The sequence below is a fragment of the Procambarus clarkii genome, chromosome 51, assembly GCF_040958095.1.
Source record: "Procambarus clarkii isolate CNS0578487 chromosome 51, FALCON_Pclarkii_2.0, whole genome shotgun sequence".
Taxonomy (NCBI): Eukaryota; Metazoa; Arthropoda; class Malacostraca; order Decapoda; family Cambaridae; genus Procambarus; species Procambarus clarkii.
In genome coordinates this window covers 9,531,190-9,557,284 of record NC_091200.1, presented here as the reverse complement: position 1 = coordinate 9,557,284, position 26,095 = coordinate 9,531,190, and the positions used below count along the sequence as shown (strand labels likewise).

The following is a 26,095-nucleotide window of genomic DNA, read 5'->3' as shown; positions in this document are numbered from 1 at the left end:
ACAATTGGGCACATTTACTTAAACCTAAAGTTTGTTAACTGTTATGGCAGCATCTTGACAAGGCCAGTCGTTAGCCTAAGGGGATCTCTGTAAACCTACCAGGCTTTCTGTCCCCGACCATCAGAATAATGTGTTTTGTTTACCCCTTTTTGAGGTAATTCACTCCCCGGTGTTTACATTGTGGGTGACATCTGGCGCACAGTGCCAGTGCCTCTGGCTTAATGGTGCCACTTGATACAGTAATAATATTGACTTTTTAATGGAAGCGAAATAAAATTCACCCAGTGACATTTTTCCGACTGACGTCGTATTGACGTCATATTTAACTAACGTTGAACCTGATGTGTTTCTAGCAGATTTTTTGTGATATATTCATCATTCAGTATACATAATATTATTAGTATATTTTTGTGTACCTGTGGGGGCCACAGGTATACCACACTGCCGCTACACCTCGGCCTTCCCTGCCACAGTGGAGCAACAAAGGCTCCTGACGCTACACAGGTTATTGAGGCGGGGATAACTTTGCATATTTCGATTGACAATTCCTACATGGGACATTTCTTCTGGATTTCTCGTGTCTCAAGGATGATCTTTAAGTCCACTCCTGGCTTAATGGTGACGCGTGGCAATATGAAAGAAAAGTTAGTGTAGTCTTGTGTGTAGTTGAAATATTGGTGCTGCAACCCATCCTCCGAATTGACAGTACGGTTTAATACTAAGTGTAATAAGTACAATTCCTGACTGTTAGGAATAGTACATAATTACACTTGTGCCGTTACATTTACCTCCCCATATTAGGAGGATGGGCTGGGTAATGAGGCATTAACCTTTGGTTTGTACCTGCATTACCTGAGCTACATGAGGGGCCATGTGGTGAACCCCTCATAGTGTGGACCATGTAGTGGACCCCTTACAGGGTTCAGCCGGTCGGCCGAGCGGACAGCACGCTGGACTTGTGATCCTGTGGTCCTGGGTTCGATCCCAGGCGCCGGCGAGAAACAATGGGCAGAGTTTCTTTCACCCTATGCCCCTGTTACCTAGCAATAAAATAGGTACCTGGGTGTTAGCTGTCACGGGCTGCTTCCTGGGGGTGGAGGCCTGGTCGAGGACCGGGCCGGGGGACACTAAAAAGCCCCGAAATCATCTCAAGATAACCAGGGTGGACCATGTAGTGGACCCCTCACAGGGTGGACCATGTAGTGGACCCCTCACAGGGTGGACCACTGGCAGCCGTCGTCACAACTCGGGGTGTATGGCCGGCGGTTGTCACTGGGCAGAGTTAAGAATATATTGCGACACGCGGGGGGGGGGGGGAGGAATATAACTCCAGTCTATCAGTGCAGTATATCCTGCCATGTTTATACTTGTGTGGGCTGAGGTGAGTCACAGTCACCCCAAGAGTTATCAGCGAGGGAGTCGAGTTATCAGGGTTGCGTCGTGGGGGTGTTGTTGGTAGATGGAAGGATGTTTCCCGTAGGTCGGGGGTGGGGAGGGGGTGATGTGTTGATGGTACTGAAGAATAACAGGGACACTTGAAGATAAATAACAGGAAAGCTGAACAACATTTAGCACTGCTTATGTTGTTGATGAGACAAGATAACATCTCAAGATAACATCAAGATGGGACCAGGTCGGACTCGGGGAGCCCGACCTGGCCTCAACTCCCAAAACGCTCTCCAGGTATGCTCCAGGTCTATTATATAAAGGGTGTGTGTGTATATGTTATGTAGATTATGAAGAGTAAAGATCACTTCCCGTGTGACAAGACTTCATGTCTGAAGACTCCTCCGTGGGGTGAAAGACTCGCCACAGTAGAGGGCTTCCAGTGTCGTGTGCCTCAACTTTCTTCATCAATCTGGCTGTCAAGATAAAGCATAAGATAATCTAGTTACCACTGTCTACTGCGTCACACGACAGTTTGATGAGACAAGCCTCGGCTCTCAGACTTAGGCTTATCAAGATGATTGCCAGTCTTGCCACCAGTCTCGACGGAGCTGAGCATGGTGATGGGTGGAGGGCGGAGCATGGTGATGGGTGGAGGGCGGAGCATGGTGATGGGTGGAGGGCGGAGCATGGTGATGGGTGGAGGGCGGAGCATGGTGATGGGTGGAGGGCGGAGCATGGTGATGGGTGGAGGGCGGAGCATGGTGATGGGTGGAGGGCGGAGCATGGTGATGGGTGGAGGGCGGAGCATGGTGATGGGTGGAGGGCGGAGCATGGTGATGGGTGGAGGGCGGAGCATGGTGATGGGTGGAGGGCGGAGCATGGTGATGGGTGGAGGGCGGAGCATGGTGATGGGTGGAGGGCGGAGCATGGTGATGGGTGGAGGGCGGAGCATGGTGATGGGTGGAGGGCGGAGCATGGTGATGGGTGGAGGGCGGAGCATGGTGATGGGTGGAGGGCTACCTTCAGGTTATCTTACCTTGAGGTGTTTTCGGGGCTTAGCGTCCCAGGGGCCCAGTCGTTGATCAGGCCTCCTCGTTGCTGGACTGGTCAACCAGGCTGTTGGACGCGGCTGCTCACAGCCTGACCTTTGAATTACAGCCTGGTTGATCAGGTATCCTTAGGAGGAGTTTATCCAGTTCTCTCTTGAACACTGTGAGGGGTCGGCCAGTTATGCCCCTTATGTGTAGTGGAAGCGTGTTGAACAGTCTCGGGCCTCTGATGTTGATAGAGTTCTAGAGAGGGCGGAGTTGAGAGTCTAGAGAGGGCGGAGTTGTAGATTGATAGAGGGCGGAGCATGGTGGTGGGTGGAGGCGGGGAACATTACCTGGGGAGCTGAACATTATGGGAGTCGGGTGAAAACAGAAGGTGGCGCCAGTGTAGACCAGCAGGTCACTCTAGTCGCCATAAATGGCGCTGCACCATTTAAGAGTGGGCGACAATGCTGACCCGACCCCCCCCCCCCCCCCACCCACCAGGTGTGTGTTAGACCTGTCTCTCGGCCTCATTCCTCCTCCATCCCCCCCCCCCCCGCCACACTCACTCACTCACCCTTCCCCCCCCCCTGCCCCACACACACACACACACACACACACACACACACACACACACACACGCACACACACACACGCACACGCACACGCACACGCACACGCACGCACACGCGCGCGCGCGCGCACGCGGGGGGGACACCACGAGCGTAGCTCTCATCCTGTAACTACACTTAGGTAATTACACCTCACTCACTCACACTCTCGCCCTTCCATTCCCAGCTACCTTTTGTTAACTTTCGTCGATTTCAAGGATCATTGTCCCCCAGGACCCGGTCTCTGACCAGGCCTCCTGGTCTTGCTAACAAAGGATCAGGTATCCTTTTAGAGGTGTTTATCAAGCTTTCTTTTAAATGCAGTGAGAAGTCTGCTAGTTAATCCCCTCATGTTTAGAGGGAGTGTTGAGGTCTTGGGCCCTTAATGTGTTGGTTAAGTTCACTTTTGCACCTTTTTTAATGGGGCCTTTTAATGGAGGCTTTTAATGGGGCTAGTTTGCACTTCCTGCCATGCCTCCTGGTCTCATGTGGTGTTATTTCCGTGAGCTGATTTGGAACCAGTTCTTCTAATATTTTCTAAGTGTAAATTATAAGGTATCTCCTGCCTGCGCTTTAGGGAATACAGATTTTAACATTTTTAGCAGTCCTAATAATTTAATGTTATTGAGTTAATTCTGGCAGTAAAAGATCTTTGCACTCTCTCCGGGTCAGCAATTTCTCCAGCTTTTAATTAATGGGATTGTTGAGGCATGATATGGAATCCCTCTCTTTTTCCAAAACACACACACACACACACACACACACACACACACACACACACACACACACACACACACACACACACACACACACACACACACACACACACACACACACACACTGTGGCCGCCCCCGCATCATCCCACACGCTAACATTGCTAACAGTGGATACTAGTCTTTATAATCGTGACACTGTTGTCTTCCTGTAGTTGGCGTGTGAGTGTCCCGTCTCATTGTATAAAGACCTTGTTTGCGTTGTATTACTCGGATAGCTCCCCTTCCCTCCTTTTGTATGGTTAGACGGGCAAAGTTTGTATAGATAGGTGAGGAGGTGGTGGTGTCTTGAGATCTGTGTGTGTGTGTGTCAGCCCTAGACGTGTGTGGGTGTGGTGGGCGAGGCCCGCACACCCACCTGTTTACAGAGTTGAGCAATAGCTCCCCATCCCCAACTTTCGAACTTGTGATGGGGTAATGCAGTGACTTCTTACGTTCCTCGTCGTGTTAATGTTTGAAGCTGCTTATTGACGACTTCGACGACAGTTTCTACTTGTAGTTGGTTGTGGCTCACTCTGAAGGTGTCGTGCCTGGCAGGTCTCCTGGCTCTCCACTGACTTCTCCCCGTTACTCATATTATTAAAAATGTTCTGTCCACCGCGACAATTCTTGTTTTATATACCTTGTATGTTGTTATCATGTCTCTCTTGATTCGTCCCTCCTCCAACGGGGTGAGTTTGAGCATTATTTGTTTGTTTAAGTTTATATGTGTGTTTTTGCGAGGTGTATGTGTAACATGTGGCGCACTGGTGTGTTTGTTGTGTTGTGGGGACACATGATCTTTACCGGCGTGTAGTGGGCAGGAACGGGGTCACTTACCCAGTGCGCGCGCGTGTGCGTGTGTGTGTAGTGGTCGGGGCCACACGACCCCCTCGCTCTACCTGCCAGTGTCTCGCGTCCTCCGGTGTGTGCCACTCCTCCCTCCACACCTGCTCCTACACACCTGCTAATACTTCAGCACACCCGCTACTCGTGAACACAGTGAAGGCGAACACTCTGGGTACGCGCGCCACCCTCTCTCATACCTCTTCTTCTTTTGTTTAGTTCAAATTTGATTGTAAATTGTATTCCAAATATTGATGGTGTAGATGGTAGTGATGTTTACCTCACGTTACTTGCTCTTGCAAGGCTCTCGAGAGCCGCTTTGCCTAAATGGTATATCAATATATTAAAATTAAGATAGAGTTTGCGTTTAATTAGAGATGTGTGTGGCCGTGGGGCATGGCCCCGGAGCCATGCCCCAGGGCCCCGGAGCCATGCCCCAGGGCCCCGGAGTCATGCCCCAGGGCCCCGGAGCCATGCCCCAGGGCCCCGGTGGTGCCCTAGAGGTCATAAAGTAAGAGGGTGGTGCACCAGAGAACACGTGTGCCCGGGACAGGTACTATCCGTGTCCTTATCACTACAGTTTGGTGGAGCGTCTGGTGAGCATGGCAGCGGCGCCGAACCCTTGGCTCCCTGGCCTGAGGAACAGCCGAGGTGGGTACTGTGTTGACTTCTCTCCCCCTCCCTTATCTCTTCCTCTCACCCCTCCCTTATCCCTTCCTCTCACCCCTCCCTTATCTCTTCCTCTCACCCCTCCCTTATCTCTTCCTCTCACCCCTCCCTTATCTCTTCCTCTCACCCCTCCCTTATCCCTTCCTCTCACCCTTCCCTTATCTCTTCCTCTCACCCCTCCCTTATCTCTTCCTCTCACCCCTCCCTTATCTCTTCCTCTCACCCCTCCCTTATCCCCTCCTCTCACCCCTCCCTTATCCCCTCCTCTCACCCTTCCCTTATCTCTTCCTCTCACCCCTCCCTTATGTCTTCCTCTCACCCCCCTCTCACCAACATATAAAATATACTTGTTAATGTGTGAGTTAGCGAGTGGTATGGTGTAAACAAAATTGTCTTTATACTGTTACTTAATCATTATGTTAACAGTTAATGTTGCACAAGACAAGTACTTTAGTATAAAACGTTCTGAGTGTTGTTGATATATTTGCATGATGCTGAGGTACGTGTTTGTGTGTCAGTGTTTAAATGGTCTAACTTGTATACCTGTTAGTTCACACGTGTGTACAGGTGTCCAGGCCGCCTGTACCTGTTAGTTCACACGTGTGTACAGGTGTCCAGGCCGCCTGTACCTGTTCACATGTGTGTGTACAGGTGTCCAGGCCGCCTGTACCTGTTAGTTCACACGTGTGTGTACAGGTGTCCAGGCCGCCTGTACCTGTTAGTTCACACGTGTGTGTACAGGTGTCCAGGCCGCCTGTACCTGTTCACATGTGTGTACAGGTGTCCAGGCCGCCTGTACCTGTTAGTTCACATGTGTATACAGGTGTCCAGGCCGCCTGTACCTGCTAGTTCACATGTGTATACAGGTGTCCAGGCCGCCTGTACCTGCTAGTTCACACGTGTGTGTACAGGTGTCCAGGCCGCCTGTACCTGCTAGTTCACATGTGTATACAGGTGTCCAGGCCGCCTGTACCTGCTACTGCACATGTGTATACAGGTGTCCAGGCCGCCTGTACCTGTTAGTTCACACGTGTGTGTACAGGTGTCCAGGCCGCCTGTACCTGTTAGTTCACACGTGTGTGTACAGGTGTCCAGGCCGCCTGTACCTGTTAGTTCACATGTGTATACAGGTGTCCAGGCCGCCTGTACCTGCTACTGCACATGTGTATACAGGTGTCCAGGCCGCCTGTACTTGCTAGTTCACATGTGTATACAGGTGTCCAGGCCGCCTGTACCTGCTAGTTCACATGTGTATACAGGTGTCCAGGCCGCCTGTACCTGCTAGTTCACATGTGTATACAGGTGTCCAGGCCGCCTGTACCTGCTAGTTCACATGTGTATACAGGTGTCCAGGCCGCCTGTACCTGCTAGTTCACATGTGTATACAGGTGTCCAGGCCGCCTGTACCTGCTAGTTCACATGTGTATACAGGTGTCCAGGCCGCCTGTACCTGCTAGTTCACATGTGTATACAGGTGTCCAGGCCGCCTGTACCTGCTAGTTCACATGTGTATACAGGTGTCCAGGCCGCCTGTACCTGTTAGTTCACACGTGTGTGTACAGGTGTCCAGCCCACCTGTACCTGTTAGTTCACATGTGTGTCCAGGCCGCCTGTACCTGTTAGTTCACACATGTGTACAGATGTCCAGGCCACCTGTACCCGGGTCTCTTGAGACAAATCGCTAAATGTTTGGCACAGGTCTCGTGTTGAAGACTTTCTGACGCTGGAGAAATATGCAGACTGTCCACCCGTCATTGTCTTACGTGATGACTGCCCTCCAGTCACACTGTGATGGTCGTGAGGAACAATTACCCTCCAGACTCCATTGTGCCGATGCCTTATACTCTTCTCTCCTGATGTTCTGCTGCCCACTTTCCTGTGTTCTCCGTCATCATGGTGGGTGTGTGGGGCACCGGCCGGCAGACTACCCTCCTCCTGCTTGTCCCCTGTTGTCTATACTGCCCCTATATTGTCCCTCTTCACATTTCTGGCAATTTCCCTGTTTCCAGTGACTGGTTATAAATGTATCATCACGGTAATGGACGCACGTAGCTCCAGCTTGTTACCCGTGGTGAGGTAATACGTGCCCCCCGCGCCCTCAGACGTGCCTCCTGTACCCTCAGACGTGCCTCCTGTACCCTCAGACGTGCCTCCTGTACCCTCAAGACGTGCCTCCTGTGCCCTCAGACGTGCCTCCTGTACCCTCAGACGTGCCTCCTGTACCCTCAGACGTGCCTCCTGTGCCCTCAGACGTGCCTCCTGTGCCCTCAGACGTGCCTCCTGTGCCCTCAGACGTGCCTCCTGTACCCTCAGACGTGCCTCCTGTACCCTCAGACGTGCCTCCTGTACCCTCAGACGTGCCTCCTGTACCCTCAGACGTGCCTCCTGTGCCCTCAGACGTGCCTCCTGTGCCCTCAGACGTGCCTCCTGTACCCTCAGACGTGCCTCCTGTGCCCTCAGACGTGCCTCCTGTGCCCTCAGACGTGCCTCCTGTGCCCTCAGACGTGCCTCCTGTGCCATCAGACGTGCCTCCTGTGCCCTCAGACGTGCCTCCTGTGCCCTCAGACGTGCCTCCTGTGCCCTCAGACGTACCTCCTGTACCCTCAGACGTGCCTCCTGTGCCATCAGACGTGCCTCCTGTACCCTCAGACGTGCCTCCTGTGCCCTCAGACGTGCCTCCTGTACCCTCAGACGTGCCTCCGGTACCCTCAGACGTGCCCCCCGCGCCCTCAGACGTGCCTCCTGTGCCCTCAGACGTGCCTCCTGTGCCCTCAGACGTGCCTCCTGTGCCCTCAGACGTGCCTCCTGTGCCCTCAGACGTGCCTCCTGTGCCCTCAGACGTGCCTCTTGTATCCTCAGACGTACCTCTTGTGCCCTCAGACGTGCCTCCCGCGCCCTCAGACGTGTACACGTGCCTCTGCCACCTCCATCGCTGTCAGTAATTGTGTTACTGATTTAGTTCATATATTTCAGGTTTCCAATATTAGGCCTCTGAGTGGGATTTATTATGTCATTAACCTAGTCGAAAAAATACGCAATAATAAATTTGGAAAGATATATTGTATTCAATCTCTCCCGCCTGTCTAAAATACGTGTCCCTTCCCCCTTCCCATCAAACAAGTGATGGGAAGGGGGGGGGGTGGAGTCCCCCCCTCCCCATCCCTCCTCTATTCCCCTCTCAAACACATCTCCTTTCTCCACTCTCCTCGTCTCGCTTGCTTGTGAAAGTCAAGACAGAATTGGAAACCAAATGATAAAACTGAACAGATGGTGACGTCCTAACGATCGAGAGGTTGAGGTTGCCATGTATGTACATATACAGTGGTGTACCATGTGTGTCGGGGGGAGGAGGAGGAGGAGGAGAGGACACACAAGCAGTTTACCTGGTAGTCGGGGTATAAAAACTGGGAGATCTGCTTGTGATGAAACTGTGAGAGTGACGGACATTATGCAGATGAAGTAGAGTTGCCTGTGGGAGAGGTGGTTGTGATGGCAGGGTGGGTGGCCTCTCCACCCCCGCCCACGGCAGGGGTGTGGGTGGCCTCTCCACCCCCGCCCACGGCAGGGGTGTGGGTGGCCTCTCCACCCCCGCCCACGGCAGGGGTGTGGGTGGCCTCTCCACCCCCGACCACGGCAGGGGTGTGGGTGGCCTCTCCACCCCCGCCCACGACAGGGGTGTGGGTGGCCTCTCCACCCCCGACCACGGCAGGGGTGTGGGTGGCCTCTCCACCCCCGCCCACGGCAGGGGTGTGGGTGGCCTCTCCACCCCCGACCACGGCAGGGGTGTGGGGTGGCCTCTCCACCCCCGACCACGGCAGGGGGGTGTGGGTGGCCTCTCCACCCCCGCCCACGGCAGGGGGGTGTGGGTGGCCTCTCCACCCCCGCCCACGGCAGGGGGGTGTGGGTGGCCTCTCCACCCCCGCCCACGGCAGGGGGGTGTGGGTGGCCTCTCCACCCCCGCCCACGGCAGGGGGGTGTGGGTGGCCTCTCCACCCCCGCCCACGACAGGGGGTGTGGGTGGCCTCTCCACCCCCGCCCACGGCAGGGGGTGTGGGTAGCCTCTGCTGCCCCGCCCACGGCAGGGGTGTGGGTGGCCTCTCCACCCCCGCCCACGGCAGGGGTGTGGGTGGCCTCTCCACCCCCGCCCACGGCAGGGGTGTGGGTGGCCTCTCCACCCCCGCCCACGGCAGGGGTGTGGGTGGCCTCTCCACCTCCGCCCACGGCAGGGGTGTGGGTGGCCTCTCCTCCCCCGCCCACGGCAGGGGTGTGGGTGGCCTCTACACCCCCGCCCACGGCAGGGGTGTGGGTGGCCTCTCCACCTCCGCCCACGGCAGGGGTGTGGGTGGCCTCTCCTCCCCCGCCCACGGCAGGGGTGTGGGTGGCCTCTCCACCCCCGCCCACGGCAGGGGGGTGTGGGTGGCCTCTCCACCCCCGCCCACGCCAGGGGTGTGGGTGGCCTCTCCACCCCCGCCCACGGCAGGGGTGTGGGGTGCATAATAAAGAAACGAAATGAAAAATGATGGTAGTTGAAGTGACAGCATGGGAGAGGTGGGAGGTGGTCGTCGTCGTGAGTGTGAAGGAGCCTGATCAACCAGGCTGTGACTCATACGTCAGGCTGCGAGCAGCCGCGTCCAACAGCCTGGTTGATCAGTCCGGCAACCAGGAGGCCTGGTCGACGACCGGGCCGCGGGGACGCTAAGCCCCGGAAGCACCTCAAGGTAACCTCAAGGAGCCCCGGGAGTGATAAGGGATGTGAACTTTTGACTAAGGGAGCGTTGTGTGTGTTCCGGGGATCACTGTCCCCGCGGCCCGCCTCATAGTTGCTCATCTGGTCATTTAGGATGTTAAATTGTCATCCATATTTCCGTGGAGATAAACATTTCATTCACCTGGGCTCTGGGAGACTCGAACTGTGGACCCACGAGTGTGAGGGTATTGTTACCCGCAGCTCAGAAGTCCACCACAGCCAGAGTGATCAGGGTGGCGATCTTACGGCTGGTTATCAGTTATTTCTTGAACACAAGTTAGAAGTCTATTGGTAGTTTTATTTAGATGGAAGGTGTTGAAAACTTTGACTCTTTGTGTAGACGATGAAGGATTTAAGGTGCGGTTAGGAATGAATGACACCATGTTTCTGATAATTTCCTTCGTATTGGCGAGGAATGAAGGGTGAAAGCCAGAGAGAAACAACCTCAGCAACTCCCTGAGGTGAGAGCAACGGCAGCATCTTGCAAGCAAAACACAACACTGTTTTCATATGTGAGCTTGCTAGCAAGCGGCGTTTAAGTAGCACATTTATTCTAGAAAATGGCATCTTGTAAACAATCAATGTTCTGAAAGAAGGAAGGAAGGAATTATCAAGGGAATGCGCCAAGCCATTACGACAATATAGCACTTGGAAGGGGTCAGGATAAAGATTTGGGATGGGACGGGAGAGAAGGAATGGTGCCCCAACCACTTGGACGGTCGGGGATTGAACGCCGATCTGCATGAAGCGAGACCGTCGCTCTACCGTCCAGCCCAAGTGGTTGGGTTGTTCTGAAAGAAAAAACTAAATGAAAAGTAGCATGCAGACGAGGAGTCACAATAACGTGGCAGAAATATGTCGACCAGACCACACACTAGAAAGTGAAGGGACGACGACGTTTCGGTCCGCCCTAAACCATTCTCAAATCGATTGTGACTTGAGAATGGTCCAGGGCGGACCGAAACGTCGTCGTCCCTTCACTTTCTAGTGTGTGGTCTGGTCAACAAAAGTAGCATCATACAAACTAGCTTAAGTATTACGACTCTCAGTCTAGACCAAATTAAAAGTTACAGTGTCATATTTATGGTAACACACTGAGCGACACCAGAAAGTTGTCGCCTAGTAAACGTTGTCACTCACTTATAGAGGCTAAGAAAACGCAATAGTTGTCGTGGCCGCCTCGCCGGGCAGGTCGCCGCCGCCTCGCCGGGCAGGTCGCCGCCGCCTCGCCGGGCAGGTCGCCGCCGCCTCGCCGGGCAGGTCGCCGCCGCCTCGCCGGGCAGGTCGCCGCCGCCTCGCCGGGCAGGTCGCCGCCTCGCCTTGTGAGGAGAAGAGAGAAGTGGGGGGGGGGAGGGGAGCCTGCTTACCAGACCACAGATAACCCAGCAGCAACTCCGTGGATCACAGGCATTAAGTACATTGCATTTACTAGATGATAGTTGGAGCTACAGGGGACGGAGAGGACGTGGGAGGGGGCACATGGGCCGACAATAGTAATTGTTCCCCATATTGTCGCGAATGAAATTGAATTGAAATAAGTTTATTGATGTAAAATACACACAAAGGGGGTGAGGTAGCTCAAGCTATTCTCACCCCGTGTCGCGAATGAAGTTAAATGATATCTCGTCAGCTCTGTACATCAGTACAAACCAAGCAGGTATCTGGCGTGTACACGCCGGTGGTGTGGACTGGGTTCCCTTGCCTAAATGTTATATTAGGCAGTACAGGTACCCGGAGCAGGGTACTGTACTCTGGGTACAGGTACCCAGAGGAAACTAGATTTATTCCTCCAAGGAGTGCCGGACCAACCGGGCTGTGGTGGGTATGTGGGCCTGCGGGCCGCTCCAAGCAACAGCCTGGTGGACCAAACTCTCACAAGTCAAGCCTGGCCTCGGGCCGGGCTTGGGGAGTAGAACTACTCCCAGAACCCAATCAACCAGGTATCAACCCGGAGCGTGTATACAGTGGGAGGTGGGGGGGGGGGTGGAGCACGGGCGTCACGGGTAGCCCAGCCAGCTGTGTTGACGGAGGCGGGCACCACCAGCCGGATATCCTCACCCTACTCTGGAATTCCTGGGAATGTGATGCTTTCGCTCCTGCGTGTGTGTGTGTTTACGGAGTTTAGGCGCATATTTGTGGTGTTGCCCGGCGTCCGGGTGGGGTCAGGGTCGCAGGGCGTCGCCGGAGTAGTCATCTAGTTGTGCTGGCGGGGGCTGAGCTCCCGCTCTTTTCGGCCCGCCTCTCAACTCTCAATCAACTTTTTATTATTATTATTATTATTATTATTATTATTATTATTATTATTATTATTATTATTATTTATTATTTATTATTTATTATTTATTTATTATTTATTATTTATTATTTATTATTTATTATTATTTATTTATTATTTAATTTATTTTATTATTATTATTATTATCATCTTCACCCCCCCTCACCCCCCAGGAAGCAGCCCGTAACAGCTGTCTTAACTCCCAGGTACCTATTTAGTGTTAGGTAACAGTGTACTCACCTATTTGTGCTTGTGGGGGTTGAGCTTTGGCTCTTTGGTCCTGCCTCTCAACTGTCAATCACCTATTGTACAGATTCCTGAGCCTACTGGGCTCTATCGTGTGTGTGTGTGTGTGTGTGTGTGTGTGTGTGTGTGTGTGTGTGTGTGTGTGTGTGTGTGTGTGTGTGTGTGTGTGTGTGTGTGTGTGTGTGTCCCCGCCCGGGGAGTGACCAGCCGTGCTTGGCCACCACCTTGGTAGTGGAGACAAGTCTCGTCACGGTTCTTAGACATACAATAAATAAATAAATATATCTTAACAAATTTTCTGGGGTTTTAATAGTCAGTTAACATCGGGGATTTCTCATTTCTTTCAACTGTGGTGAACAGTGGGGTGGCCAGAGGCAGCAACCAATAAGGTAGGAGTGTGGATCATTAGCGATCTATCCCGGTAGTTAAAGCCATCACGGTAACGAGTCCAGTGTAGGCGTTGATCTCACATTATCTGGAGTATTAATCCCCAACAAAATAACACTCTACGGGGCATTACAATTCTCAAATTTGTACCTAACATATTTTTGTTACAATTAATGTCTCCTTGTTCTAATGTAACAATTGCAGTCTCCGTGGTGTAGTGGTAAGACACTCGCCTGGCGTTCCGCGAGCGCTTTGTCATGGGTTCGTATCCTGGCCGGGGAGGATTTACTGGGCGCAATTCCTTAACTGTAGCCTCTGTTTAACGCAACAGTAAAATGTGTACTTGGTTGTAACAACGATTCTTCGCGGCGGGGATCGTATTCCAGGGACCTGCCCGAAACGCTACGCGTACTAGTGGCTGTACAAGAATGTAACAACTCTTGTATATATCTCATATCTCAAATAATATAATTTTTTGGCCATGAAGACTGATGAAGGTTCTCGGTGGTGTGACACTAATGACTCTGCCAGAAGCTGGTGTACGATGTTGTTCCAGCAGACAAAAGGTCCTGACGAGTCATCACAGCCTCCATGACACGCTTCGGTCCACCACCATCAGTCGTCCTTTTGTTTGACATTCAATCTTGTTTCAATTAATGAATTACATCTAAACTAGAACATTGTAGTCAACTTGTAAATTGTCAGACAAATAAGTTTGGAATTGAAGCCATCCTCGGGGCACACGGTGGCTGGGGTAGGGTGGGAACTAAGCGATAGTTTGATTACTATGACTTTCACCCTCATCACCCAGCTGTGACCCCTGAACCACAAGGGTGGGGAGGGGGGGGCCTGGGGTGGAGGGGAGGGGGGGGGCCTGGGGTGAAGGGGAGGGGGGGGCCTGGGGTGGAGGGGAGGGGGGATGAGTTGCTGTGTTTGTACGCCCAGTTTTCTTAGTAATAATGAAAGTGCTTTGTACTGATCACTATTATACATACATTTTTTGTCGGTCAGTGTGGTATAAAAGGCGTATTGTTGTGGGCGCCCCGGGTGACTGGCGACGTCGTCTGCGTAATATATAATACCATTGTGTGACGGGCGTGATGCTCGTCTCCACTTGTGTGTTTACAGACATACAGCGTGTGGCTGCCTGCACAATGTTTGCTCCATACTCCGGGTGTTTGGGAGGCAGTTGTGTGTTTTCTGAAGTAGGGAGACTTTTTTCCTCAGTTTGTTTCTCACGGCTTCTGACGAATTGCTTGTTTTTACAAGTCATACTGAAGTTATTATGTTTTAAAGCCGTTTAACACATGGTAAGTTGTAGCCAGTGGGTTCTTGGGACCCCTGGGTCCCAGCCCTCCTCTCCAGTGTTCACAACGTCACTAAACTGATATACAAATATTGCCCGAACCTAACCTAAGATAACACCTACAAATAGAAAACGGGACATGTCATCTTTGCTAGCCGCTGTGATTTTTAGTGCATCAGTTTTTGACCTTAGGGGATTTATAGGTCAATATGTGATGTACTGTTGGAGAAGCCGGGTTGAGCAGGTACCTAGCTAGCCGTCTCTGTGTGGTTTAACATTTAACTTTCTCATGATCTCTCTCACTCGTCTAATCATCTTCAATGTAAAACTGTTGAGAATTGTTTGTATTGGAATATAGGTCGTGGTTTAATTTGGCGTTATTACCGAGTCTCCTTAGTTGCTGTGTGCTGACTGGCTGGTTGGCTTTATGCTGCCTGGTCTGGTAAAGCTAGCGTACCTGGAGTGGGTTCTGGGAGCTCTACTCTCAAGCCCGGCCTTGACTTGTGATAACTTGGCCCAACAGGTTGTTGCTAGGAGCGGCCCACAGGCCCATATATCCACTACAACCACGTTCGTCCGGCTCTTCTCTCAGGAGCGTAGCTAAATACTTCTTGAAGACTTCCACTTTTGTTCCGGCAATATTTATAATTCTTGCTGGGAAAGTATTAAACAATTATGGACCGTTGATGTTCAGACAGTGCTCTCTGATTGTGCCTATGGCACCTTACACCTCACTGATTCTGCATTTAATTTCCTTCTGTATGTTTCGCTCCAGTATGTTGTCGTTCTACTGTGCAAATGTGGGACCTGGCCTTCAAGTATCTTCCATCTATATATTATTTGATACCTCTCTCGTCTCCTTTCCAAAGAGTACATTTTGAGAGCTTTGAGACGGTCCCAATAATTTAGATGTTTTATCGTTTCTATGCGTGCCGTACATGTTCTCTGTATTTCCTCTAATTCAGAGATCTCTCCTGCTCTGAAAGGGAAAGTGAGTACCGAGCAGTACTCAAGACGGGGACCGCACCAGTGATTTAAACAGTATTAGCATTGCTGTGGGGTCTCTGGATATGAACGTTCTCACAATCCATCCTATCATTTTCCTGACCGCTGCTATATTTGCTCGGTTGTGTTCACTAAATGTCAGGTCGTCAGACATCACAATTCCCAGATCTTTTACATGTTGCTTTCCTTCTCTGAGTAGGTCTGATTGTGCCGTGTACCCTGTGTTTCGTTTAACTTCTTCGTTCCCACCATACCTAAGTACCTGGAACTTGTGTCACCGTTAAACATCATGCTATTTTCCGTTGCCCAATTGAAGACTTCATTAATATCGGTTTGTAGCTTTTCAGTGTCTTCTACATAGGAAAATTTCAAACTGATTTTTGTACCATCTGCAAAGGATGACACTAAGCTGTATTTAGTATTTTCTACAGCTGATATAAGAATGAGAGCGAGCAGTGGTGCAAGGACTGTACCCTGGGGTACACAGCAGTGGTGCAAGGACTATGTCCTGGGGTACACAGCAGTGGTGCAAGGACTATGTCCTGGGGTACACAGTAGTGGTGCAAGGACTATGTCCTGGGGTACACAGTAGTGGTGCAAGGACTATGTCCTGGGGTACACAGCAGTGGTGCAAGGACTATGTCCTGGGGTACACAGCAGTGGTGCAAGGACTATGTCCTGGGGTACACAGTAGTGGTGCAAGGACTATGTCCTGGGGTACACAGTAGTGGTGCAAGGACTATGTCCTGGGGTACACAGCAGTGGTGCAAGGACTATGTCCTGGGGTACACAGCAGTGGTGCAAGGACTATGTCCTGGGGTACACAGCAGTGGTGCAAGGACTATGTCCTGGGGTACACAGCAGTGGTGCAAGGACTATGTCCTGGGGTACACAGCAGTGGTGCAAGGACTATGTCCTGGGGTACACAGCAGTGGTGCAAGGACTATGTCCTGGGGTACACAGCAGTGGTGCAAGGACTGTACCCTGGGGTACACAGCAGTGGTGCAAGGACTGTACCCTGGGGTACACAGCAGTGGTGCAAGGACTGTACCCTGGGGTACACAGCAGTGGTGCAAGGACTGTACCCTGGGGTACACAGCAGTGGTGCAAGGACTGTACCCTGGGGTACACAGCAGTGGTGCAAGGACTGTACCCTGGGGTACACAGCAGTGGTGCAAGGACTGTACCCTGGGGTACACAGCTTGTCACTGCACTTGGGCTTGTTGTTATTTGACTTGCAGGGTTCTTGGCTGTGCTGGATTATTTGTCTTGTAGATGTGGTCATTAAAGCTTGTTCTAGCCTGTTGTTTACCCGCTCGGGGAGAGTGCTATGTGACGCGAGGGGTTACAGAGGCACATAATGGGTGCGGGAACTGAACCCCGTACTTCATTTAGCTAAGCAGGTGACCATCTTGTGAAGCTAGTTGCACAGTTGTTAATAGACGGGTCAATTGTTACACTGTCCGGCGGCTGCGCTGGTGTCTGGTACACACGACCCCAGTGCCTGTGTACCGGGGGGGTGTACTTGGGACCCGTGTGTGTGTGTGTTGCCTGCACTCTTAGACCTGTGTGTCAGGGGGGGGGTGAACTTGGTGGCCTTTATAGCTACCTTGGCTCTCGGCCACACACCTGGCTCTCGGCCACACACCTGGCTCTCGGCCACACACCTGGCTCTCGGCCACACCTGTTGTGACAGAGACCAAGTACCGAGTTCCCAGGGCGGATCACGACACTCCGGCCTGCCCTCTGGCGGGGAAAGTTGCAACACATTAATTACAAAGATTAATCTTTATTAATAATTATATCAATTGTTGCAATCATAATTGTGAAGAATGATAACAAAGTAAATTAAATTACTAAAGAACTTTTATAAGATAACCTCCCCAGCTGCACCCATTAGCGTAGAGTGTGGGGGGAAGGGGAGGGGGGCTAATGGAGCGACCTGTTATCGTTATAGCACGACGGATTTCTGACGTTGTTGTTATAGATTCACCTACTGGGAACAACAGTATCGCATGAGCTGGAACTTCGTTAAACACCATATTATTTCCTGTAGCCCATAGAAAGACCTGATTTACATCTGATTGGAGGTTTGCCGTGTCCTCTATGTTGTCTACTCTCATGAAAATCTTAGCGTCATCTGCAAAGGAAGATACAGTGCTATAGATTGTTTCTTTGTCAATGTCCGATATGAGAATGCGAAAGATTACTGGAGTAAGCACAGTACCCTGGGGGACTGTGCTCTTCACGGTTGATGATCCGGATTTTACTTACCTGACTATTACACACTGTTTTGTTAGGAAATTGTTGATTTTTTGCCTATTCTTCCGGTAATTCCTTTTGAACGCGTTTTGTATGCAATAACACCATGATTACATTTGTCGAATGCTTTTGCGAAATTTGTGTAAATTACATCAGCGTTTTGCTTGTCTTCCATGTCATAGTATGCACCTAGTTGTACTCCCCTAGTTGTGCTTGCGGGGGTTGAGCTTTGGCTCTTTGGTCCCGCCTCTCAACTGCCAATCAACTGGTGTACAGATTCCTAAGCCTACTGGGTTCTATCTTATCTACATTTGAAACTGTGTATGGAGTCAGCCTCCACCACATCACAGGGTCCAGCAACTGTGACAGGCAAGAACGACCTGTTTTGAAACCATGTTGTACGGGGTGATGGAGATGCTGTGATTCCATGTATTTTGTGATCTTACTTCGTAGCACTCTCTCAAAGATTTTGATGATGTGTGATGTTAGTGCTATCGGTCTGTAATTTTTTGCCTCTGCCTTATTTCCTCCTTTATTGAGTGGTGCTATCTCTGCTGTTTTTAGTATGTCAGGGATAACCCTAGTATCTAGGGTCTGTCTTTATAGAATTTTAAGGGTCTGCGATAGTGTTTTTGAACAGTTCTTGATGAATATGGAGTTTCAAGAATCAGGGCCTGGTGCAGAGTGAATAGGCTTCTTTAAAATGGTTAAATGGACAGAAGCTTTTAAAAGGCTTCTTTCTATGGCTTCTTTAAAATCCCGTAGGGATAGGGTGACATCTGATACATGATTTGATGTTGGTATCTCATTCATGAAAAATTCGTTTGGGTTATCAATCTTCAGTGTGTTTAGTGGCTCGCTGAAACCAGAGTCGTACTGATTCTTCAGTATTTCGTTCATTTCTGTGTTGTCAGTGAAAGTTCCATCTCCCATTCGCAGAGGCTCGAGACTAGATGTACTTTTTATTCTTGTAGAGGATAAAAAATATTTCGGATTTCTTTCTATTTCACTGATGGCCTTTTTCTCTCTTTGTCTCTCTTGGATTTTGTATGATTCTTGTAGCTTTAGTTCGATTGTTTCTATTTCTCTACCTAACCTTCTTCGCCGTTCTTGAGATAGGGTGCGACTCTCAAGTTGTTCCGCGATTCGTTTTTTTCGCCTATAGAGGGAACCCCGTTCCAATATGTATATCTCTTCCTCTTTTTTTTCTAAAGAGTATGCGGTTTGAATATATTTCTTGTGCTTCGGAGCTTATTTTTTCCAGGCACTGGTTCAGGTTTGTATTTTCAAGCTGTTCTTCCCAGTTTATTTCTGTGAGGTCTTGGTGTATTTGCTCCCAGTTTATCTGTTTTTTATTAAAAATTAATGTACTGAATTCTCCTCCACTGGGCATCGGGACTGGTTGTGCACGTCTACTCCCCATGCTTGTCAGAACTTCAATTAAGTTATGATCTGAGTAACAGGTATTTGTAATCATTATGTTCCTGGTCAATTCATCATCATCTGTGAAGTTAGAGTACTTTAATGCGTCAGTTTCTTGACGTTGGGAACACAGGCTAGAACGGGCTGGTGTTAAGAGTGTGTGTGTGTGTGTGGCGCGGACTGGTGTAGAGAGAGCTCCTCACTGGTGTGTGTTGGGGGGGGTCACTGGGATGGGGGGAGGGGGCTCACTGGGGTGGGGGGAGGGGGGCTCACAGGGGTGGGGGGGAGGGGGGAACACATCATCAGTCATCAATGATTGACACGTCAACACTTGCATCATCCGTGCAAGTGTCCTGCTGGGGGAGGAGGGGGGGGGGGGTCGTGACTATCCTGTGGGTTGTGGGGGGGGGGGGGCGAGGGAGGGAGGGGGATTCGAAGTTGTGTAGCTTGTGGGATGAAGGGAGGAGTTGTGAGGGTGTGGGATGGGGAAGCCAGATGTACGTGGCTTAGTCCCTCACGGCCCCTGACGTGCTCCACCCCCCTCCCTCGTCCCTCCACGGTGTACCGTATGATTAAAGTTTTGAATTTTGCCCCGAGGGGCGAGTTTATTGGGCAGCGCCACTCATCTTGTGGGTGGACACACCGCCATAGCAGCATGTACAACACTCCCCAATAGGAAGAAAACCCGCTGGGTTGTTCATCCTGTCACTTGTACCCAGACACAGCTGGGACTTGCTGAACTGTCTTTGTATACCAGGCCTCCCCTGTTGTATACCAACCCTCCCCTGTTGTATGCCAACCCTCCCCTGTTGTATACCAGCCCTCCCCCTGTTGTATGCCAACCCTCCCCCTGTTGTATACGAGCCCTCCCCCTGTTGTATACCAGCCCTCCCCCTGTTGTATACCAACCCTCCCCTGTTGTATGCCAACCCTCCCCCTGTTGTATACCAGCCCTCCCCCTGTTGTATACCAGCCCTCCCCCTGTTGTATGCCAACCCTCCCCTGTTGTATGCCAGCCCTCCCCTGTTGTATACCAGCCCTCCCCCTGTTGTATACCAGCCCTCCCCCTGTTGTATACCAACCCTCCCCTGTTGTATACCAACCCTCCCCTGTTGTATGCCAACCCTCCCCTGTTGTATACCAGCCCTCCCCCTGTTGTATACCAGCCCTGCCCCTGTTGTATACCAGCCCTCCCCCTGTTGTATACCAGCCCTCCCCCTGTTGTATACCAGCCCTCCCCCTGTTGTATACCAGCCCTCCCCTGTTGTATACCAGCCCTCCCCCTGTTGTATACCAGCCCTCCCCCTGTTGTATACCAGCCCTCCCCCTGTTGTATACCAGCCCTCCGCCTGTTGTATACCAGCCCTCCGCCTGTTGTATACCAGCCCTCCCCTGTTGTATACCAGCCCTCCCCTGTTGTATACCAGCCCTCCCCCTGTTGTATACCAGCCCTCCCCCTGTTGTATACCAGCCCTCCCCCTGTTGTATACCAGCCCTCCCCTGTTGTTTACCAGCCCTCCCCTGTTGTATACCAGCCCTCCCCTATTGTATACCAGCCCTCCCCCTGTTGTATATCAGCCCTCCCCCTGTTGTATACCAGCCCTCCCCCTGTTGTATACCAACCCTCCCCCTGTTGTATACCAGCCCTCCCCTGTTGTATACCAGCCCTCCCCTGTTGTATACCAGCCCTCCCCCTGTTGTATACCAGCCCTCCCCCTGTTGTATACCAGCCCTCCGCCTGTTGTATACCAGCCCTCCCCTGTTGTATACCAGCCCTCCCCTGTTGTATACCAGCCCTCCCCTGTTGTATACCAGCCCTCCCCCTGTTGTATACCAGCCCTCCCCCTGTTGTATACCAGCCCTCCGCCTGTTGTATACCAGCCCTCCCCTGTTGTATACCAGCCCTCCCCTGTTGTATACCAGGCCTCCCCTGTTGTATACCAGCCCTCCCCTGTTGTATACCAGGCCTCCCCTGTTGTATACCAGCCCTCCCCTGTTGTATACCAGGCCTCCCCTGTTGTATACCAGCCCTCCCCTGTTGTATACCAGCCCTCCCCTGTTGTATACCAGCCCTCCCCTGTTGTATACCAGCCCTCCCCTGTTGTATACCAGCCCTCCCCCTGTTGTATACCAGCCCTCCCCTGTTGTATACCAGCCCTCCCCCTGTTGTATACCAGCCCTCCCCTGTTGTATACCAGCCCTCCCCTGTTGTATACCAGCCCTCCCCTGTTGTATACCAGCCCTCCCCTGTTGTATACCAGCCCTCCCCCTGTTGTATACCAGCCCTCCCCCTGTTGTATACCAGCCCTCCCCTGTTGTATACCAGCCCTCCCCCTGTTGTATACCAGCCCTCCCCTGTTGTATACCAGCCCTCCCCTGTTGTATACCAGCCCTCCCCCTGTTGTATACCAGCCCTCCCCTGTTGTATACCAGCCCTCCCCTGTTGTATACCAGCCCTCCCCTGTTGTATACCAGCCCTCCCCCTGTTGTATACCAGCCCTCCCCTGTTGTATACCAGCCCTCCCCTGTTGTATACCAGCCCTCCCCTGTTGTATACCAGCCCTCCCCTGTTGTATACCAGCCCTCCCCTGTTGTATACCAGCCCTCCCCTGTTGTATACCAGCCCTCCCCTGTTGTATACCAGCCCTCCCCTGTTGTATACCAGCCCTCCCCCTGTTGTATACCAGCCCTCCCCCTGTTGTATACCAGCCCTCCCCCTGTTGTATACCAGCCCTCCCCTGTTGTATACCAGCCCTCCCCCTGTTGTATACCAGCCCTCCCCTGTTGTATACCAGCCCTCCCCTGTTGTATACCAGCCCTCCCCTGTTGTATACCAGCCCTCCCCTGTTGTATACCAGCCCTCCCCTGTTGTATACCAGCCCTCCCCCTGTTGTATACCAGCCCTCCCCTGTTGTATACCAGCCCTCCCCCTGTTGTATACCAGCCCTCCCCTGTTGTATACCAGCCCTCCCCCTGTTGTATACCAGCCCTCCCCCTGTTGTATACCAGCCCTCCCCTGTTGTATACCAGCCCTCCCCCTGTTGTATACCAGCCCTCCCCCTGTTGTATACCAGCCCTCCCCTGTTGTATACCAGCCCTCCCCTGTTGTATACCAGCCCTCCCCCTGTTGTATACCAGCCCTCCCCTGTTGTATACCAGCCCTCCCCTGTTGTATACCAGCCCTCCCCCTGTTGTATACCAGCCCTCCCCTGTTGTATACCAGCCCTCCCCCTGTTGTATACCAGCCCTCCCCCTGTTGTATACCAGCCCTCCCCCTGTTGTATACCAGCCCTCCCCCTGTTGTATACCAGCCCTCCCCTGTTGTATACCAGCCCTCCCCTGTTGTATACCAGCCCTCCCCTGTTGTATACCAGCCCTCCCCTGTTGTATACCAGCCCTCCCCCTGTTGTATACCAGCCCTCCCCCTGTTGTATACCAGCCCTCCCCTGTTGTATACCAGCCCTCCCCCTGTTGTATACCAGCCCTCCCCCTGTTGTATACCAGCCCTCCCCCTGTTGTATACCAACCCTCCCCTGTTGTATACCAGCCCTCCCCTGTTGTATACCAGCCCTCCCCCTGTTGTATACCAGCCCTCCCCTGTTGTATACCAGCCCTCCCCCTGTTGTATACCAACCCTCCCCTGTTGTATACCAGCCCTCCCCTGTTGTATACCAGCCCTCCCCCTGTTGTATACCAGCCCTCCCCTGTTGTATACCAGCCCTCCCCCTGTTGTATACCAGCCCTCCCCTGGATTATGTTGTGGTGTGATGTGTTGATGTTTTATTATTGATGATGATGATGATGATGATGATGATGATGATGATGATGATGATGATGATGATGATGATGATGATGATGATGATGATGATGATGGGGATGTTGGGAGTGAAGGTCACTCTTATCATGATACTTTATCACTCTCTAAATACATCTTTTTATTTCCTCAGACGAAAGGGACGCCATCCAGAAGAAGACTTTCACAAAATGGGTGAACAAACATTTGAAAAAGGTAAGTACGAGATGTTTGACACGGACGTGAAGGCAGGAAGTGGGAGTAGAAATGTTCACGGTGGTGATAGGGTCAGGGAGAGGTACAAGGTCATGTACTCTTCCTCTCCCATGCTATGGTGCGTAGTCGTTACCTGCTTGATACAGGTGACAGTTGACCTCAGTCACTGCAGGTGACAGGTGACCTCAGTCACTGCAGGTGACAGGTGACCTCAGTCACTGCAGGTGACAGGTGACCTCAGTCACTGCAGGTGACAGGTGACCTCAGTCACTGCAGGTGACAGGTGACCTCAGTCACTGCAGGTGACCTCAGTCACTGCAGGTGACCTCAGTCACTGCAGGTGACAGGTGACCTCAGTCACTGCAGGTGACCTCTCTACAACCCCGAAGCTAGACTTACTTCTATTGTCTTGTTTTTGCTAAATTTTGTTTTGATTATCAGGGGAAAGCGCCAAGCCATTACGACTTTATAGCACTTGGAAGGGGTCAGGATAAGGATTTGGGATGGGACGGTGGTAAAGGAATGATGCCCAATCACTTGGGGACAGTCGGGGATTGAACGCCGACCTGCATGACGCGAGACCGTCGCTCTACCGTCCAGTCAAAGTGGCTAGACATGATTTTTTTTTTCTAATGCTGATTCCCTTCCCTGGACTTGAACTCCGACCTTCTCAACAGCAACGCCAGTGTTCTTGACACTAACACTGCAGCCTATTAGCATGCGACACAGCTGAGCTACGACGTCTTCTAATAATCTAATAATCTAAAATAATTAATCTAATAATCAAACAATACGTTTGAGCATTTGATCAAACTCCTGTAATGTGTAGCGTGCAGCGCCACAATTGAAAATGAGTGATAGTGAATACAGAAGAGAGACTTATCATTGAGAGGTGGAGCAGGTGTGGGTCCCCTTGAGGTGTGTACTCACCTAGTTGTGTTTGCGGGGGTTGAGCTCTGGCTCTTTGGTCCCGCCTCTCAACCGTCAATCAACAGGTGTACAGATTCCTGAGCCTATTGGGCTCTATCATATATACACTTGAAACTGTGTATGGAGTCAGCCTCCACCACTGTATGGAGTCAGCTTCCACCACTGTATGGAGCCAGCCTCCACCACTGTATGGAGCCAGCCTCCATACAGTGGTAGTGTGAGGGGTGACACTAGCCACGGTTTGCCTCATGATCGCTAATAATTCTTTCAGTGGTACGCTACTTAGGGCGCCAAGTTCTTGGACCATGTGACCACTTCAATCGCAACAGAAGAGTTGTAGGGATGAGCCTGGAGTAGCGGTTGAGGCTCGTCTCCGTGACGTTACCAGGCAACATAACACCAGCGGGTGGTGACGTGTGACACATGATGACCCGCCTCAACACACACTGCACCTGCAGGTGGTGTGTGCTGCCTGTAGTGTAGGGGAGGAAGGTGGACCAAACTCTCACAAGTCGAGCCTGGCCTCGGGCCGGGCTTGGGGAGTAGAAGAACTCCCAGAACCCCATCAACCAGGTATCAACCAGGTACCTGGTTGTAGGTGTAATGGACGAAGGTGTTCCCTCGTCCTCGGTGTATATACACTCAGTTTACTTTAGGCACGAACAACCAAGTATAAGAGTGTGGCGTCTTCTGTTGTTCTCTTGTACAAGTTCTATTCCTGTTTTATTTGTTTATCATGTGACCACTGTGAAGAAGAGCGTAGTTTATGGGTGCTGGAGGGCACGGTGGGGGCGTCAGAGAGAGCTCTTATTAAACAAAATTTCCTTGAAAGTTAAAGTTTTGGAGGATTGTTTGTGCGCGCGCACGTGTGTGGAAATAATCATTTGAGGTTGCACGACTCTTGACCAACAGCCTTCAGCCCTCGCGGCAGCCCTGGCGGCAGCAGCCCTCGGGGCAGCCCTGGCGGCAGCAGCCCTCGGGGCAGCCCTGGCGGCAGCAGCCCTCGGGGCAGCCCTGGCGGCGGCAGCCCTCGGGGCAGCCCTGGCGGCGGCAGCCCTCGGGGCAGCCCTGGCGGCAGCAGCCCTCGGGGCAGCTCTGGCGGCAGCAGCCCTGGCGGCAGCAGCCCTGGGGGCAGCCCTCGGGGGCAGCCCTCGGGGCAGCCCTGGCGGCAGCAGCCCTGGCGGCAGCAGCCCTGGCGGCAGCAGCCCTGGGGGCAGCAGCCCTGGCGGCAGCAGCCCTGGGGGCAGCCCTCGGGGCAGCAACCACTCTTGACGCAAACATGGTAGGCTGCTCACCCAATTGTACACACCTATTGTAAAGACCGGTATTCGGTTGCATCCCGTTCTCGCATTTGCTTATTGTCAATATTTTCCTTGTGAATAAGTACATATGCGATATACTAATTGTGAATATTTGAGTTTACCTGAAAAGCTGAATAGAAAGCCACGACCCAAACCTAACCTTCTTAGTATGTTAAGATAAGCATTTTATTGCTTCTTAATTACAATTAGTACTTAACCTATACCTATATTGATATTACAGTTTTATACAAATAATAAAACAAAACAAAAGTATTTAAATAAATTCTAAAGTAACTCAGGATATTGTCAAATTTTGTATAAAATCTCTATTGTTTAATAAAACTGTAAAATAAATTCCTAATATCTAAAACTTGTGTATAGAAAATCGGGAGGAAGAGTTAGTACCTTGAAATATATATAACTTGGAATATACCACATATGTGCTTATTCATAAGCAAAATATTGACTAATAAGTCATATATATGTGCTGTCTTGTGCGAGAGCAGGTTGTCTCCTGTGGAGTTCCTCGCACACTTCCCTGTCGTTCTCTGTAAATGTGTACTCCCTGGTCTTCTGTTTCAGTACTTTTTCCTTAACTACTGTTGTCCTCATGTGGAGCAGCTTGGGCTGGGTCTTGGCTTTATCTATTATTTCACTGTACAATTATATTTCTGCTTCTTTTCTCACTGTCACGTGCACAAAGTACCTCCAGTATGCAAAGATTCCGTACTTGGCTAAGATTCTGGGTAGCGTATCAGTTTGAATTAAATATTCAGACAGTTCTTGAATTTAAAACTTTTCAAATTGTTTCACATTCTATGGGAGTAATGCAGGGTGAGTGAAGAGTTTTCCCGACAGTTTACATTCGGTCAAGTCTACCTCTGCAGACTATATGCAGTCTGAGAG

The 26,095-nt window shown here is 51.5% G+C and overlaps 1 protein-coding gene across 42 annotated transcripts in view; it reads left to right on the top strand.

The window, feature by feature from the left end:
- The window catches only part of shot (dystonin-like protein short stop), a 629,765-nt gene that overhangs the window by 309,674 nt on the left and 293,996 nt on the right, over positions 1 to 26,095 (top strand). For all 42 annotated transcript variants that reach the window (XR_011222655.1, XM_069303987.1, XM_069303980.1 and 39 more), the window contains exon 2: positions 22,897 to 22,958. Coding sequence is in view for 41 of the 42 variants with exons in the window: in XM_069303987.1 (XP_069160088.1) it covers positions 22,897 to 22,958 (62 nt within the window). In the remaining variant the exon portion in view is untranslated. The remainder of the gene's footprint in view (positions 1 to 22,896; positions 22,959 to 26,095) is intronic.